Source organism: Dromiciops gliroides, chromosome 6, assembly GCF_019393635.1.
Source record: "Dromiciops gliroides isolate mDroGli1 chromosome 6, mDroGli1.pri, whole genome shotgun sequence".
Taxonomy (NCBI): Eukaryota; Metazoa; Chordata; class Mammalia; order Microbiotheria; family Microbiotheriidae; genus Dromiciops; species Dromiciops gliroides.
This window is the reverse complement of record NC_057866.1, coordinates 168,726,330-168,745,778: the sequence shown is the minus strand read 5'-3', so window position 1 is coordinate 168,745,778 and position 19,449 is coordinate 168,726,330. Positions and strand designations below refer to the sequence as shown.

The 19,449-nt window shown below is 39.1% G+C and overlaps 1 protein-coding gene across 4 annotated transcripts in view; it reads right to left on the bottom strand.

Annotated features, from left to right (window-relative positions):
- The window catches only part of TMEM131L (transmembrane 131 like), a 170,832-nt gene that overhangs the window by 141,522 nt on the left and 9,861 nt on the right, over window positions 1-19,449 (bottom strand). For all 4 annotated transcript variants that reach the window (XM_043972126.1, XM_043972127.1, XM_043972129.1 and 1 more), the window contains exon 3: window positions 19,095-19,138. In XM_043972126.1, coding sequence (XP_043828061.1) covers window positions 19,095-19,138 — 44 coding nt within the window. The remainder of the gene's footprint in view (window positions 1-19,094; window positions 19,139-19,449) is intronic.

The window sequence follows — 19,449 nt, the reverse complement described above, 5'->3', positions numbered from 1 at the left end:
AGAAACCAACCTACAAAATTAAGAGCTATTCCCTGGAAAGAAAAAGTGGTCAAAGGAAATAAAGTTTTTGAAATCTGTACATCAACCAGTTCTAGAAAACCATTTGAAATAATGCATGCAGAAAAAAGAAAGAAAGAAAATAGAAAATAGAAATAAAGCATGCAAAGGAGCAAAACTGTTCATCCCATTTGACTCATCAATTCCCCTACTGGTACTGAAGCCCAAGGAGGCAGATGTGAAGAAAAGACCTATGTGGGTCTGGTTTGGTTTTTTAAACGCAACAGCACTATTTGTTATCATAATGCATGAAAATTGGAGAATCGTTAAAGAAATTAGAATAGATTAATATAATGAAATATTTGGGGAACATAAAGAATGAAGAGTATTTGGAATACAGAGAAACATGAGAAGTGATACAGAGTGAAGGAACCAAAGCTAAGAGAATATAACAAAAATAATAGCATCATATATAGCACTTTGTAAAGTGCTGTACATGTTATCTCCTATGATCTTCACAACCTTATGAAGTAGAAACTATCCTTACACCCATTTTACAGAAGGGGAAACTTGGGGCAGCTAGGTGGCGCAGTGGATAGAGCACCGGCCCTGGATTCAAGAAGACCTGAGTTCAAATCCGGCCTCAGACACTTTACACACCTACTAGCTGTGTGACCCTGGGCAAGTCACTTAATCCCAAATGCCTCACCAAAAACAAAAACAAAAAAACAGATGGGGAAACTAAAGCTAAGAGACTTGCCTGGGATCACACAATTATAGGTCTAAAGTGTTATGTGAATTCAAGTATTCTTAACTCCCAAGCCCAATACTATCTACCATGACACCCAGCTAACAAAACCATATCAACATGTATTTTTTTTGTTTTGTTTTGAAAAGTAATGGTTGAAAATGAAAGCAAGAAAAACAAGTCATTCCAAGCACAAAGAACAACTTGAACAAAGATACAGGAGCATGTTAGTACAAAGTGTTGTCTAGGAAGTAGAAAGTAATCTAGTTTGGCTGGAAATTAGAAGGAATAAGAGAATACAAGAATTATAGCTACACCAACTGGGGAAATGGCTAAACAAATTGTGAACGTAATGGAAGATTACTGTCCAGGGAGAATCAATGAATAAGGAATTCAGAGAAACATGAAAAGACTTTTGTGAACTAACATACAGCAAAATAGAACAGAATCAAGAAAAATCAGTACATACAATGACAACAATGAGAATGAAAACCATAACCAAAATATGTGCCTTTATAAAGACCTAAATTGGGGCAGCTAGGTGACGTAGTGGATAAAGCACCAGCCCTGGATTCAGGAAGACCTTAGTTCAAATCCGGATTCAGACACTTAGACACTTGCTAGCTGTGTGACCCTGGGCACAAGTCACTTAACCCTCATTGCCTCACCAAAAAAAAAAAAATTTTTTTTTTAAATAAATAAAGACCTGGGGGCAGCTAGGTGGTACAGTGGATAGAGTACTGGCCCTGGAATCAGGAAGACCTGAGTTCAAATCCGACCTCAGACCCTTGACACTTACTAGCTGTGTGACCCTGGGCAAGTCACTTAACCCCAACTGCCTCACCAAAAAAAAAAAAAAAACCTAAATAAATAAAGACCAAAATTGGCCCTGGGAAAGATGTGAGAAAATGAATGCTTGTATTTACTCTCACAAAATCAGTTGGTTTTATTGAACTTTTTTTTTAATCTTTTCAAATGGGGTGGGGGAGAGGTTAAATTCAGAAATAAAAGTGATGAATGTAATGGAATATTATTATGCCATAATAAATGAAATGGATACTTTCAGAGAAAACTGGGGAAGAGCTCTATAAAATGATGCAAAGTAAGGAGAAATGTATACAAAGACAACATTCTAGGGAAAAATGACTTTGAAAGACTTTTGAACTTTGATCAACACCATAAAACCATGAATTCCAAAAAACAAAAATGAAACATATCATACCTGCCAGCAGAAAAAGTGACAAACTCAAAATAAAGAGACATATATTTTGGGGCATGGATAATATAGGAATGTGTTTTGGCAGACTATGTACTGAGGGCTTTATTTTTCTGGCTTTTAAAAATCTCATTGACAGGTGAGGGTGTTAACAAGAAAGAGAGTTTATTTGGTTTTTCGGGGGCTTTTTACCATTTGCAAAAAAAAACTGAAGACATCAACAAGAATGTTTTTTAAACTTTCCCCAAAATATGAGATAAAATTGGAAAAGAATCAGATTGGAGGTCTTGAATGTCAAAGGAGTTCATTCAATAGAGAAAAGGAAGCTGCATAAGATTTTTAAGTAGGAATAACATGACATAATCTAATTTGGGAGCAACATGAAGTATGGTTTGGCAGAAAAAGAGGATGCTAAAAGACCTGCTGGTAGGCCATTAGAATAATGAAGGCAAGTGGCCAGAAGAGATGGGGACAGATGTGAAAGAAAGATGCTAGCAACTGACAAGGGTTAGTAACTGATGGGATATGAGAAGTGAGGGAGGGGAAGACCTCCAATCTGATTCTTTTCCACAAACCAGAAAGGACAAAAAAATTAAGTCTTAGAGACAGCTGAAGATGCAGTTCTGATTAAGGACACAAATTATGCCCATGGATATCTTTGAAAGCAGAACAGAGCCCAGTGTTCTTAGTGGTTTAGGCCTCCTGAAGGCAGGAACCTAGATCATATCATCTGTAGGGGACCCGTTCAGTAATACAATTCCTTAATAAGATGATCCTGTGAAAACAAGTAGGGAGTAGGGAAGCAGGCGGAATGGCTGGATTCATCCTCTCTTACCTTATGAAAAAATAGGGACCCACATCATTAGATGAAGGACATTTCCCAATGGGTTAGTTTGAGCATGACTATGTTTTTAAAATACAGATGCTGACTGGGAAATTAGGATGTTTTTTATAAATGTCAAAATCAAGATAAAGCCCTCATATCTCAAATATACAAAGAACTTTATTAGAATATGAGTCATTCCCCAATTGATAAATGGTCAAAGTTGATGAGCAGGCCATTTTTGGATGAAGAAATCAAAGCTATATGAAATCATCAGAAAAAAATGTTCTAAATCATTGATTAGAGAAATGCAAATTAAAACAACTTTGAGATATTGTCCCACACCTATCACACTGACTAAAATGATAAAAGAAGAAAATGACAAATGTAGGAAGGGATGTAGAAAAACTGGGACACTAATACACTGTTAGTGGAACTATGAATTTATCCAGCCATTTTGGAGAGCAATGTGGAATTATGCCCAAATAGTTATAAAACTGTGTATATATGCCCTTTCACCCCAGCAATACCAGTATTAGGTCTGTGTCCCAAGGTGATTAGAGAAAAAGGAAAAAAGATGTTTATGTTCTAAATATTTATAGCAGCTCTCTCTGTGGTGCAAAGATGGAAGTGGATAAACAAGCTGTAGTATATGACTGTGATACAACACTACCTGTGCAAAAAGAAGTGATGAGCTTGGCTGATTTAGAAAAACATGGGAAGACTTATTATGAAATAATGAAGAGTGAAGTGAGCAGAACCAAGAAAACACTGTATATAATAACAGCAATACTGCTCGAAGAACAACTGTGAACAACTAAGCTATTTAAGTATTAAAAAACTCAAATCAATTACAAAGAACCTATGAAGGAAGATGCTATCTACCACAGAGAAAGAACTGATAAATATTAATATGTATAGTATGTTTTACACAATACAGGTCTAATGGTAGCCTTCTCTAGTTCAGGGTAGGGAAGGAAGGAGAAAAAAATATAAAGTGCACAGAGAGAACAAAACTCAGAGGAAAGCACAGAAAAACAGGGTAGCTTTGAAAATGATGCTCAGTATTTAATAAATAGTTTTCCTAAACTGTGTGAAATGGAGATTTATGATTTCATATTAATTCTCTTTGTGTAATGCTGTGTACATAGACATTTTACCTTTTTGTATCTAAGTTCAAAATTAATTTTTAAAAATTTAATGTTAAAATCAATATTAAAAGTCCAAACCACTAAAAAATAAAATAAAATGACATAAGGGGGAAAACCCACTTAATTAGCTTGTTCACAAATTTGGGGGAGTTTGTCTTCTTAAAAGCTAGGTAAGGGTTTGGGTAAGATTGCTTTTGTATGTTTATTTTAAAGTTTATAATATAAACTTCTTTTTAAGAGTTACTACCCCTACTCCAACAACAGAAACAACAGGAAATCATGAGTGTCTAATAGGGAGCCCTATCATTAGACATTAGTTCAAAACTAATATAATTTAATATTTACATTACTATAAGCCTACTTTCAAAGTATATCAACATTGATGTAGGCAGGGCCCATCTGCTAGTTAAAGATAGGAGATATTTAACTGCAAGCATATGGGCAGGCTCCTGAATATGAACATTTGTCACTTTCAGAATGCGTGTAGTCAACCTCCCATGACATTGCCCCCAAATACCACATTTTTAATGCTTTAATTGGCTCTTCAATTCCATCTCCCATTAAGGGAAAACACAATTGGGCTCTCTTTCTGATAATGTGGGCACGACTACTTGAGAAGTTTGCTTAAGACAATCAAAGAACTTCCCTTGTCTTGTAAGCTACCAGCAAAAAAGGGAAGACTTAATGAATCCCCTTTCCTCCTTATTTAATCTAATTTTAAAATAGACCTAAATTTGAATTTACAACCTAGTTGAATGGATTTTATAAAATTAAAAAATAGAGAGGAAAAATTGAACAAGTCTTTTACTTCTACCTCTATAAAATGATGCAAAGTAAGTACTCATATTCATCCCCAAATTGCCAAGATGGATCACTAATTACCAGAGAAGTGGATATGAGACACCTAATTAGCTATGAAGCATGCCAACCGTAACCAATTTAGGACAGATGATCATATTTTTCCCCCAAACAAGCATCTGCTGTTTAATTACCCTGACCCCGACTGCTTTTCCTTCCACCACAAAAAAACAAAAAAGAACTATAAATGATATAGATTCATCTAAAGGAAGACTTGGTAAAGGATTAAATTTATCATTAATACAATAGCTCCTAAAAGAAGACCCCTTAACCCCTTTTTTTCTGCAAATGGGAAAAGTGGAGGAGGGTGTCTATGGGGGAGGAGCATAGTTACATAATGTCAGAATCATTTTTTGGTATGTAGTCATTAGTGTTTGCCAGGGTTTTGCTTTTCTTCTGTTTAATTTTCCCCCCTTTCTTCAAGGAATTCCTTGTGTGATGTCTCTAGGGACCAAGGAGAAAGACGGTACAGAGGGAGAGAAATCTAGGCAATGTCAAACAAAGCTATCATCAAAAAACCATTTTTTTTTTTAAAGCAGATAGTATTATTAGTCATCTGGATTTATCTAATTATCAGACATCTACCTAAGAGGAAGAATTAGAATGAGGCACCAAAAAAAGAAAGCTAACTTTCTAATTTCATGCATTAGACACAAAACACAATAAAAACATAAGATCTGGCTTCAGAAAACCTGGTGAGTTAAGATGGTTGATGACACTCACTGAAGAGACATACACATATAATTAACACATTATTTAAGTATATGTGTGCATGTGTGCATGCATGCATGTGTGTGTATCTATGTGTGTGCATATGTGTGTGAGTCTGCACCATGAGGCAGTATATATTCAAACAGAGACAGCTCAGTAGCAAAGTGAGTGGATAGAGCCAATGACATGGATTCAGGAAGACCCGAGTTCAAATTCAGCCTCAAACACTAGATGGTTGGCTCTGGACAAGTTACTTAATTTGTAAAACGGGTACCTACCTCCTTTAGTTGTTGTAAGGATAAGAATGAGATATTTCAAAGCTTAAAGCATGACAGAAATGCTATCGAGTATGTCAGCCCCTGTGTCTTCACTCAGTAACAAAAGTTTCCAGCAGCTTTCCTTCAATTAGCTGTCTATGATTTCACCCAGGTTCATTTATTTTAATTTTCATGAAAACAGTATGTTTTTATTTGGGGGGGGGGGGGTTGTGTTCATTTGTGAGCATCGGGACACCCTAACTCGGTTCTAAAAAAACACACCTTCTCACTCCCCTATTTGCCACCCATCACTCCAAAGAAACAAATATGGAGAGGAGGGGAGGGGAGAAAGCACTATGATAAAGACGCTTGGAGAGCTGTTTTGAAAATAAAAAGCTAAAGGCTAAGCAGTATCATGGTAGGAGAACCATCTCAAGGCCTCAGTCCAAAATCTGACCGCTACTGATGGCTTCTGTTAACTTTGGACAAATCACTCCTCTCTGAAATTTCAATTTGCACATTTGTAAAGTGAAGAGATTGAGAATATGATTTCATCTTTGAGGTTCCTATCCTAAACCCAGAAGCAATTCACTGGCAATCAGGACTGTGGTAAGATGGGTTACCTTTTGCTAGTTCTGTAATCATTTAAAGCTTTGAATGACCAGGTTACCATTCTCTAATATTTAACTCCACAAAGGAAGGAGGCAGGGAGGAAGGAAAAAAAATAAGAAGCATAAATGTAACAATGTCTTCAAGAATAACCATTATGACACTTCTACATTTCTCCAGTCAACTTGTTAAGTGGGAAGAAAAAATATCATTCCCCTTTCACAGATCAGAAAACTGAGTGTCCAAGAAATTAAGAGTCTGGCTCCAATTCACAGGGTCAGTTTCCAAAGTAGGATCCAAAACCTATTCTCCAGAATCTAAGTGTAGGGCAAATACCACTATAATCGCAAAGCATCCTGACCTTCCAAGCTACAGAGTCAAGTAAGGACAATGAAGAGAACAATCTATATGATGATCAGGATGGAGGGAAATGGCATGGAAAGACTTCAGAACTCTATTCAATGTAGTGATCAATAATTGTGGCTTCAGACAATCAACACTAAAAAGCTGGAACCACCGGCTGCCATGGCATCCTTTGTGTAGAGAAGTGACAGACTAGAGGTATAGCACCCATCACTCAGAGCTGGCCAAGTACCAATTTGTTTTCTTAACTCTACCCTTCAGTCACCAGGGAAGATGGAGGGCAGGGAGTGAGGGGCAGGAAGGATCAGGGTTATTGGAAAGTGAAGGGGGGCAGCTAGGTGGCACAGTGGATAAAACACCCACCCTGGATTCAGGAGGACCTGAATTCAAACCCGGTCTCAGACACTTGACACTTACCAGCTGTGTGACCCTGGGCAAGTCACCTTACCCTCATTGCCCTGCCCCTCCCCCCCCAAAAGAAAGTGAAGGGGACATTTTTTTATATGTTTAATGTGATTGTACATATATAACCTATATCATAATGCTTGCTGTCTTGGGGAGGGGGAAAGGAAGGGAGGGAGGGAGAAAAATTTAAAACTAGAATTCTTATAAAAACAAATGTTGAAAACTATCTCTACTGGTAATTGGAAAATAATGAAATACTTTTATGAAGAAAAAAAAAACCATACACTTCGGTCAATTTGATGGAAAAGTAGCAGAAGGGCCAAATGATACTACACTATTTACTATAACACAGTAAGAAACTAAAACTCTAACCATGAAGGAAGGCAGGAACATGACAGGGTTCTCTTGAGTCCTATAACGTCCTTGTGTCCACAATCCATTCGACTTCCTTTGCACAAGAAGCTGTTTAAGAAATTTGGATATTCAGGTGTCATACCCTAAATTATATAGAATCCAATTCCTTCAACTTAATATTCTATGTCACTGTAAAGCAAATTTCACAAGATTTTAGACACTGGAGGATAAGATCTACTTTTTCATAGTGAAATGAATACAATGGTAGACATTTTGTAAAAGTAAATTTAAAATGAATTTTCTTATTCTCACATAAGCTAAAACTATTTTTAAAACTTGTGTTTCTTGTGTTATGAATCCTTAGAATGACGGTAGAACTAACTATTGCATGGAGTCATCCAGCTGAGGATGGAGAAATATTTTTTTAATGCTAATTCCTGGAACCTCCTACAATTTAAATATTCTACATGGAAAAGAATAGTTCCTCCAGAATGAATAAGTTACACTGAATAAGTTCAGGTGTTTGTCAAGGGCAATGTAAATACAAAACATATAATTATGAGATTTAGAGTTGGACCCTAGAGAAAAGCTAATCCAACCCCCTCATATTACTAATGGGAACTAAAGCCCCATGGGGCCCAAAGAGGTGAGTGAAGCTACTTGCTCAGAATCATCCAGTCCATGACAAAGGTGGGTGTTGTGCGGTATAACATCCGATGTTCTTCCCACTCCATCTTTCAAAGGTTGGTCACAGAATTCAACCACTTTTTTATCCTCCAATCTGTCCTAACTCTGGGATAACTACAGGTTTCTCCATATCAGGACCAGATACTGGTAGGTAAAGGCATTTCAATCCTGTCTCAGGGTTGCTCATCTTTCTCCTATAGAGAACAAAGTGGTGTAACTGATAGGTATGCACAGACATATACAACCTGTCCAATTTACAAGAGATGTGGAGGATTATCACTAACTGGTTATTAGAAGATAAAAGTATTACGTGAATCCTGCTCCCCTTTGATGCAGGAAAGGAGAAAGACATTCCTCCTTCCATTAATTAACACTAAATTCCTTTGTACCACTCCTATGAAAATTTTTTTGTCAAATGGCTCTCTCTGGATGGAACCTATTTGACTTTATGAATAATTTCATGAAGGGGCAAAGGTGGGTGGTAGATAAAGAACCAGACTTGAAGTCAGGGTGGTGTTGGGCTTCAGTGTTGACTCTGACACATACTAGCTATTCGTCCACAACTTAACAATGAAGTACCCTCGGCAAAAGGGCAATGTTTCTCATGCCCCTAAAAACACTGATCTGGACCCAAAAAAGAATAAACCCAAAAAGCCAGTGAGGTAGAATACTCTAGAATGCCTTGCTACACAACAGAACTCTAAATGACATGGACTGGGGCAGCTAGATGGTACAGTGGATAGAGCACTGGCCCTGGAGTCAGGAGTACCTGAGTTCAAATCCAGCCTCAGACACTTAACACTTACTAGCTGTGTGACCCTGGGCAAGTCACTTAACCCCAACTGCCTCACTAAAAAAAAAAAATAATAAAGTTTATTAAAAAATAAAAAATAAATGACACAGGGCAGCTAGGTGGCACAGTGGATAGAGCACTGGCCCTGGATTCAGGAGTACCTGAGTTCAAATCCGGCCCAGACACTTAACACTTACTAGCTATGTGACCCTGGGCAAGTCACTTAACCCCAATTGCCTCACTAAAAAAAAAAAAAAGACACGGACTAATTTTTAACATATGAAAACTGCATCCAAATACATGGTATCCCCTCCCCTTGGGAGACTGCTGCTATTGTTCAAGACCTTCTGAAGCATTTCTAGTGACAAATCTTTGCTCTTTGCATGTGGTCTGACTTTTGGCAACAGCTAAAAGCCAATGTGCAGCCAAGTCTATTAAATCTCAGTAGGTAATCAAAATGGGTAATACCATATGGGTTCACAAACAACATGTGAAGTAATGAGACTCTCTTCCTTCAGGTAAATAAGCTGGTTTTAGTGACACTTCTACAAAGTAAATGTTCCAAATTGCTGTGGAAACAGCATCAGCTCTGGAATGAGGACACAGTCACTTCAAAGGACTAGCTGGCTACCCTTACTTACCCCGCCCCCCTTTTTAATTTCAAATTTTCATTTTTTTAAAATGTGAGACCAAAGCCCAATGTGGCTACTTTGAATTTGGTTTTATTCAGCACACTATATTAGGACACTGGAACTTCTAGGTGTCACAAACAACTCCCTGGGACTTTTCTTACTAAGTGATATAGTGGAAAGAATTCTAGATTTAGAGTCAGAGGTTGTGATTTGGGGGCAAAACATTAAACCTCTATGGGCCTCAGATCTGTAAAATAAGAGGTGGGGAAAGGGATCTTGAATTAGATGACCCTTAAAGTCACTTCCAGCTATAAATCTGAGGCAAGGATCCCTCTAAGTCACAGACAGGTTGTCATCTCCAGAGGTTAAAGAAGGGCCAGTATCTGGAGTTGCGAAGACTAAAATAAAAAATCAAAGATCCTTCATCTATTAGCAAGGCTAGATGGAGGGATTCAAAGATAGATTTGAACTCCTCTGAAGGACCTTACAATCCAATTCGAAAAGCACTTAATAATCACCGACTGTGTGCTGGGCACTCTTTCCCTTTTCATCCCTGTATGCTATTGCAGCAAGGTGGCCCAGTGGATAAAGTGTCGGGCCTGGAACTCATCTTCTTGAGTTCAAATCTGATCTCAGGCACTTACTAGCTGTGTGACCCTAAGGAAGTCACTTAACCCTGTTTGTCTCAGTTTCCTCCTCTGTAAAATGAGCTAGAGAAGGAAATGGCAAACCACTCCAGTATATCTACCAAGAAAACCCCAAATGGGGTAATGAAGAGTGTGACATGACAAACAACTGAACAATAACAAAGCTAGGGATAAAAAGTTAACAATTCCAGTTTATCAAAGGGCTTACAATTCTTCAGGGAGTTGGGAAAACGGTGAGGTTACACAAAAAATAAAATATTGTCTGTGTATGTGTGTGTCTGTGTAATATACATACTACATATGTGTGTATATAACACATACATGCTATATACGTGTGTGTGTGTCTCTATCCATACACATATCAATATGCATGAAAAAGCAAATCTAAAATAATGAGTCAATCAGAGGAAAGGGATAGGGACATTAGCAGGGGGAGTAAGGGTATGACTCTACACATCAGGGAAAGCCTCTAGTAGGTGGTACTTGAACTAAGCCTTGAAGATGGAAGCTAGGGGTTCTAATCTAAGTGGGGGTAGTAGGGGAAGATGCAAGGAGACAGCAAGCATGTGATAGGCACCAGGGAGACTATGATAAGACAGAAGGGAGAGGTACCAACAAAGTGCTCCAAGAAATTCCAGGAGAGAGAGATCACTTTCAGCTAGAGGGGTTCAAGGAAGGGACAACATTAACTCTGAAAGAGAGAATCATCATGTGGATGCCTAAGTTCTAGGAAGTTGTCAAAAATTCACTCATTACTTTAGAGTCACAGCCAGAATGTGACTGCAGACTGCTAACAGCCTCCTAATCATCTGGTGACAATTCACTTAGAACTAGATTAACAAGCTCCCAGGAGAACCCATTAACCTAATATCAGCATTCGCAGACAAGAGCCCTGCCTTGGGGAAATGACACTCTCCTTGAGAGTCTTTAAACCCCAAACTCTGCTGGGGAGGCTAGCAGCATAACCCGGCTATTGCTTCTGCTCCCAGACACTGCTGGAGAGAGCTAATCAATACTGTTCCTAACACTGGGGATTTCCACTGTATCTGCCTTCCTCACATCCCCTTGGCTATGAAGAGATAGGCAAACAAACCCACAGAGAGAAGCCTGGAGTACTCAGGGCAACAAGAATCCAGCTCTACCAAAACAGCAGGCTTCTCTTAATTGTTGGCTTCTTCACCACAAATGCAATTAGTCCCAAGCCCACAATTTCTCCTCTTTACCGCAAGGCTTTCAGTCTTCCCTGAAATAAGTGATTTCTGTAGGTCTTTCAAAAGGCTTAACAGCTATAGCCTCTCCTGTAGCCAGGCTATTGGCCATCTTACTCAACTGATAAATAGGTCGAGACCGGGAAGGGGCCCCAGAGTCCCTCTCATCCGATCTCTCTCATTTTATAGATAAGCTGTGAATTCACCACAGTCACAAAGAGACAGGATTTGAACCCAAGTCTTTTGTCCTCAGATGCACCGTTGGCCTTTCCACTCTCTCCCATGTGGCTTCCCAAATCGAAAGTGACTTCACACAGAACTACAGCTAAGTAAACATATCCTCTATTCATCGTTGACAGCAATAACAACAAATTACATTTACAACGTCTTGGATTTAGATAGTGTTTCATGGTTAAAGTATCTGAACTCACTTCTCACCTTGCTGGATTGTCAGAGGAATTCCATGAGATGGGTTAGGGAAGAGATTATGATTAGTCCCATTTTACAGACTAAGAAACTGAGGCGCAGAGACAGGAAGTCATTTGTCCAAGGTAAAAAGAAAATGGTGAAGCTGGTATTCAAACACAAGTCTTCTGATTCCATAGCTGGATGCCATCTCTATAACAACCTACTGTTTCTCATCAAGATAATATACTGCATGACAACATTTTAACATATAATAATATAAAAACAGACCACCATCCAAGCACCTGAACATAATGTGAAAGGAAACACAGACATCTGAGGTTCCTGGTATAGGCTGTCCTTTTTCCTAAACATAAATCAACATTCAAGAAAAATGCCAGAAGACAGCAATAATGAGCCCTGAAAAAATTATTCAGGGAACTGACATTTAGGAACCAGAAACAGATTCAACCTCTAGGGACCTAGATGAATCTACTCCTCAATAAGTGACTCTGCTATAAGATCCATACCCTTTTCAAACTCCCATTTCATCTTTCAAAACAGAAGTAGAATTATATGCATTTGCTTCAAAGATACCTGAAAACATTAATGAAATAATATTTATAAGGGTTTCTAGGTTTTAACTCTTCATCATGAATATTGGTATTATTAAAGGCCTATTGCTAATTCTCAAATGGAAAAAAATGCCAATGAATCATGAGCCCAAATCAGCCTGATACAAAGAACAGAGTTTAACAAAACACTGAAAATACAGCTAAGAACCCCGGAGCTCTAATAAGAGAATTTTTTTTCAGGGCACCAATGGTCATTGTTTTCAACCACAACCACACTGTGACATGAGCAAACACAGTAGGAACTGCTGAACATTTCTGCAAGACTGGCAACGAGGAGAAAACAAAGTGCTGCGGGTTGGTAACAATGGAATATACAGGACTCTTAACTGCCTGTCACAGAGACAAGGATAACATCTAATTTAGGGGCTCTATTGAAGAAAGGCATATTTTACATCACTACTCCAGAAGGCAAAGAAAGCTGCCTGACCCACAGAATAACAGCGTCTTTATAGTATTTTTCACTGTATCCAGAGGTATGGCCATAGAAGATTTTATTTCTGAACAAAGATAAAGACTCATGCCCAGGAAAAGCTTTAGTTTCTATCATAACAGAGATAAATCTAAGGAATGTGGCAAACCTGGACTGTGACTCATGAAATTCACCCTCGAATCAATTTTAGGACGTTCAGAGACAAATTTAAGATATTCAAAGATCATTTAAGATAAATGAATTAACATTAATTAAGACAAGTTTAAGACCAAGGGGGTGATGGCATGAGGAAGACACCAGGACACCAGGAGAAGAGAGAGCCCTTCCCCCCAGTCAGTGTCAATAGGGTGGGAGAGAGAAAAAGTCCCAAGAGACTTCAAGGACACTACTGAAGACGTCAATCAATGGCTACATGGGTTGGACCAGGCTAGGAAGATCACATGGGGTGTAGCCAGCAGGAGAGAGGAAGTGAGAACATCTGATACCAAATATAATTAAAACAGTAAACTAAATAGTTGCTAAACTCTGTTATCTCTATTGGTATCTAAGTGCTATCAGTACTTTCCAAATCCCAGGGCCCTGGGGACAAAGCCCCAATTGCTCAAACTTAGTTACTACTTACTCTAGGAGAGTAGGTCCTAGGAATACTTTCACCTGGGGTGGAAAAATAAATATGCATTTTCCCAGGCTCAGCACTGGGAAGACCCTGCCCTCAAGGACTTCCTACATAGTTTTCTCCATTTTCTGATTCTTGTAAGAAAATGTCATCCAAACTTGACTTGGATTTGCTGGATTTTTAAAAAATCTTTTGGATTGGGTGTTTTGGGGTTCTTTTTTTCTAGAAGTAGAAAATTTGGCACAAATTTCCTGCTTAAACTTTTTTAAATGACATCTGAATTGAACAACACTAAGAAAAAAACAATAAAATAAGGCATAAGAAATTGGCCATTTCCCCTCTCTTGGGGGTTGGGAGTCTTTTAACAACACGCCTCTTCTATATTAGCTGAATCAAGCACTGAAATTCATTGCCCATGGATACCAGTGATAAAATAAAGTCAACTCTCTAAACGACTCTCATCAACACTAATCAATGTCTACAATTTATGACAATCTCCCTGAAAAAAAAAGGAAATAAGGAAATATCATAGTATTGTTATTTTGCCAGTGCTCTAATTAATTTCACACATTACCAACAAACCAACAAAAAGTTTACACAAAGAATTTTTACATATTTCCCTACCAGCAAGAGAATATCTAAGAAAAACATGAAGCTCTTTCTCATCAGCTTTCATGGCCACATCCCCTATTCCTGCCCAGCAAAGGAGTAGATTAATATCAACACTGGAAAATAACCAGAAGATATAAGTGGCAGTGATGAAGAGAAGACAGAGAGAGATTTTGGGGGGAAGTCTCCAACTATAAACATACACCATATTCAAATAAACATTTAATAAGTGCCTACTATATGGAAGGGAAGGAGGAGGAAGAGAGCGGGAGAAAGAGACAGAGGGAGGGAGGGAGGAAAAGAGAGAGAGAGAGAGAGAGAGAGAGAGAGAGAGAGAGAGAGAGAGAGAGAGAGAGAGAGAGAGAGAGAGAGAGAGAGAGAGAGAAGGGGGGGAGGGAGAGAGAGAGAGAAACTATCCCTGTCCTCAATGAACTTACATTTAGAACATGATGTCAATGAGGCTAAATAATTCCCTAGAGAGACTGGTTGGAGATGTTTCACATAAATATTTAACAGCTGTGAGGATAAAAACAGAAGGTACGACAGCTGAAGGAATTAATCTTGACCATTTTATGGCAGAGGTCTAAGGGCACTGTTAGAGGACAAAGATGGTGTGTCGACTGGGCCAACACAAACACAAACACACACAAGATAACGGAGGAAAATAGCCTAATTTCTCACATCTGCACTCCCTATATCATAGACCTGTGTGGTGCTTGAGTCTGGGGAGGAGTTGAGCAAAGAGTACCTAGAAAAAAGGAATCTTAACTCCAATATGGAAGACTCTGGCAGCTCTTACCAGATAAATATAATTTCTCTTCCTCCTCCTTCTCATTGCTTATTCTCTATATGATCATAGAAAGATTCAGGTGATTCCAAGGCCAAAACTAGGACTTGGTTCTGTACCGATCACAGAAATCTTGAGTTTCTCAGGGGCTACTCTAGTACCCACCCCAGAAAAGAACCATCTACAAAGAAGCAGGGTCAGATTTTCAGGGTGGGCTATAAAGCCACAAGGCTCTGGGTAGAGTCCTTTTCCTGATGACGTTATCTTCAGTGTCAGAATCCATTCATGCGATCCATTCTTTAAAGGCATTCCCTTTTCTCAGGAGTCCTAGAACGGTCAAGTCCCTTTCTCAAGCCCTCAAAAGAATAATACTAAAGTGTGGGAAGAAAAGAAGATTCTTAGAAAATTTTTAATCTGTCATCGGCCCCATTTATTCCCAAGGCCTCCTTCTATCCCCATCGCCAGCATCAGAATCCCCCAGAGAACAAAAGGCAGGCTAAGGCACAGAAAGTCTGGAAGCTTTGAAAGCCAAGCACTGTGAGCTTATAAAACAAGCACAAGGGGCGGCTAGGTGGCGCAGTGGATAAAGCACCGGCCCTGGATTCAGGAGTTCCTGAGTTCAAATCCCACCTCAGACACTTGACACTTACTGGCTGTGTGACCCTGGGCAAGTCACTTAACCCCATTGCCCCATAAAAAAAAATTTAAAAATAAATAAATAAAACAAGCACAAACTACTTCATGAATAACGCTATGGGCACATACAACTAAAAGGGAAAAAAGTCAACATGGGCTTCATCACTGCTGACTAAGAAGGAGACCAGATTGTGCCCTGTAAAGTGAAGGATCAAAGGATCAACAGCATCCCATCCTTATGAGAGACTGAACATCAACATAAAACACTCTCACCTGGCTCCCACAGCTACAGAAATCACTTATGGAGAACGCAGAGGTGAAGAAAGGAAACCAAGGACTGACGATCCTAACATCAACCTATCCATATCATACCCTTAGTCTTTAGGAAACAAACAACAACAACAACAAAAAGTGCACGCGCGCGCGCGCGTGTGTGTGTGTGTGTGTGTGTTTTTGTGTGCTTTGACAGAAAGGTCCAAAAATATCAACAAATTTTAGTGCTGGGAGGGGCCTAACATTAGATCTAGTTCAATCCACCTCCAACACCACCATTTTTAATTCTTCAAATAAGATAATATATGTGAAGCATTTTTAAACAGTAACATGCCATATAAAGGTCAACTATTATTGTTACTACTCTTCAGTGGCACTAGTATAGCTTAACCTTCTCTACCTCAAATGGGAAATACCACCTGGACACTTTAGATGTCAATTTAAGCCCCTGGTGCCTGTCCAGTGTTAGGTCAAATCACTACCTTTCATTCGCTCTGTACTGTAGGCAAGCTGGATGTCATTGTCTGTACTAAGACACTCAAACCCGTGTACCTTCACTCACTTTGTTCCCCAGGACTGGAGATGCTGAAATTCCTACTTACCCTTCAAAGCCCAACTCAAATGCCACTTCTTCAATAAAACCTCCTTTGAAACCCTTCCCCTCCCTGCCCAGGCTGGTAAGAACTTCCGCAAACCTCCAACTATACAGCATTTTGTAACTCTTTAAAGAATTTATATAGGCAATTCAGTGTAATGGATGAGAGCGAGCTAGCCTCAATCAAAAAATTGTGGGTTCAAAAAGACTGTGTGAACTTGGGCAAGTCACAACTTCCCAGTGCCCTGGGGAACTCTCCAAGAACAAAGGTGCTCATCTACATTGGGAGAGGGAGTTCCCCACAGGGATGAAATCACAAATCCAGACCCTCCCTCACAACCCCCCAAAATGAATTCATCATGTCATGTTTTACATTGTAATTTATCAGTGCTGATATATTGACATCCTACCATACTGTAAACTCCTTGGCGGCAAAAATCTCAGGTAAAAGAAGGCTAAAGCAAGGAGAAAATGCCTATGTAGGGAACATCAAAATACCTGAATACTTCATACAATGCAAAGAAAACACCTGAATGCTTAACACTATATAAACAAAAGAGCCAGATGATAGACTGAATTTGTCCCTGTTTTCCATGTCCTGTTATTAGATGACCCAAGGAAGGAAGATTTCTGGATGAAAATAAAGTGGATAATCCCACTGTCAAATTGAAACAGCAGAAAAAAAAATCCGAGGGGAAAAAATATGAATAATAACCAATGACAAAGGGGGGGCAGTCAATGTAGCATAGTGATTAATGAGAACCTTGGATTTACAGGCTCCAAGATGTACACTATAATTCACCCTCTGCTCCTTCCAGCCTATACCGGCTCAGAACAGTATCTTCATCTCTCACCTCACAGAAACAATCCAGTCTAACCCACAGCTAAACAGATTTCACTCTACAACCCAGCCAAACGTTCATTAAACACCTACTGTGTGGCAAACACCGGTGACACAAAGCCAAAAATAAAAGTCCCCTCTAGCCACGGGAAGTAACATGGACATATATAGGTATAGATTAAAATAGATTCATCAACCCACTGTATTTTTATAGTTCTAATTGTGAAAAACATTTTTCCTGACACCAAGTCTAAATTTATCTCTTTGGGGAGGGCAAAGTTATACACGGAATAATTTCCAAACACAACAGAGGCGCCAATTTAGGAAAACCTGGGAATTTAGAGATCAGAGGAAAACAGACAAGTGACTTAAATTAGGCTATAATCACCCATTCCTTCTACTAGGTTTTAAAATCTCCTCATGGCACTGAAAGGTTGTGCCTACACAAATATGTACACAAATGGAAAAAAATGAACAGTATTTTAAACATCTTAGATTGAATTCCAATTCAATCCCAAAGGAACGTTATATGGACACAGAAAATCCTGTAATTGGAACAGACTTCCATCAAAATCACAAACTAGATGAGCATCCTTCCACACACCACACCCCTCCCCTTCTCCCTCCCTCTTTCTCCCTCCCTCCCTCCCTCCCTCTTTCTCCCTCCCTCCCTCACTCCCTCTCCCTCTCTCTCTCTCTCTCTCTTTCTCTCCCCCCACCCCACCACCACCCCCAGATTTCCACCTGAAGCAGAGGCCTCCCTCTACAACATCCTTTACAAGAAATCAAGCAGCCTCTACTTGGAGGACTTCAAGTGACCAGGAACTCCCCTGCCTCCAGAAGTAGCCCATTCCTCTTCTGAAGAACTGTTAGGACATATTTTTTTCTTCTATCAAAGCTACAATCTGGCTCCCTGTAACTTTCACTCAATGGTTCCAATTCTGCTTATTGGAGCCAAACAGAACAAGCCACATGATAATCCTTCAAATACTTGAAAATGACAAACACATCCCCCTTACAACTTCTCTTTGTAGAGAAATGCTGAAGCTCTTGGCTCAACTTCCCAGTAACATGAAATCCCATTTTACTTGAGGAAACTGAGCATTAAAAACATGATGATTATTTTTAAATTCTTCTTATAAAATAGGAATAAGGAGTGGACCCATGATTTCCTTTTTGGAGGGAACTCCCAGGTGAAGAAATGCCCTCTATCACTTAAATCTGTACCATCAAGCAACTTATATGGTCTTTTGGGTTTACTTAGAAAACAAAGATTTAAGTGACTTGCAAAAGTCACATAGCCAGGATGTATCAGAACCAAGACTTGAACCCAGGTCTTTCTGACCCCAAGACTCCATTCATTATGCCATGTTGTGTCTCATCTCACTTGTTTTAAAAAGCCCATAAATATTACTGGTATGTGAGAGAGTACTATTTCCCTAAAACAAATTAACACCCAAGGCATCCCAGTCACACACAAAATGTTTTTCTAAGTGAAATCTTTTCACCCTTAAACAAAGCCCTTTTTACAAATGCATATAATCAATATGTAAATAAAAAGCAAAATTCAGTAGAGGAGGCATAAAAAGATGATTGGGACATTTCTAACAGCTTTTTTTTGGGGGGGTGGCATTTGAAAAATCTGAAAAACAGAGCAGTGTAAGAACAAGTAAGGCAGAGAATCCAGTATTTTTAAAAAGAGGGAGTTCAAAGAACCATGCCTATTCATCAATCCCAGTCATATTTCAGATAGCATCTACAATGGGCAAGGCCACTTTCCAGTTAAGCAGTTTCTTTTTTTTCCTTACCTTTGTTCTGGGGAATGCTCCTCCAATTCCTCCTCAGAATCAGTCTATTAAAAAAAAAAGGGGGGGGGGGGGAGAAAATACATTTAAGGAGAAGTTTCAAAAAGAAAACTATCCACGTACGTAAGAAAGAATTCCTTATATCCCAACCAGGCTGACGCACTTATGACTCACTGGCAAAAGGAATCCCACAAGCCACAATCTTTGCTTGCTCCAACGCCATCCCCACCAAGAGTCCTTAATTTATTCTACCTTACATCTCCTCGATTACATCTCCAATTTGGTGCCTGACAGTAAATAAAAACTCCAAACTAGAGTAAAAACAGATTTTTTTTTTTGCTATTGCACCAAACTCCAA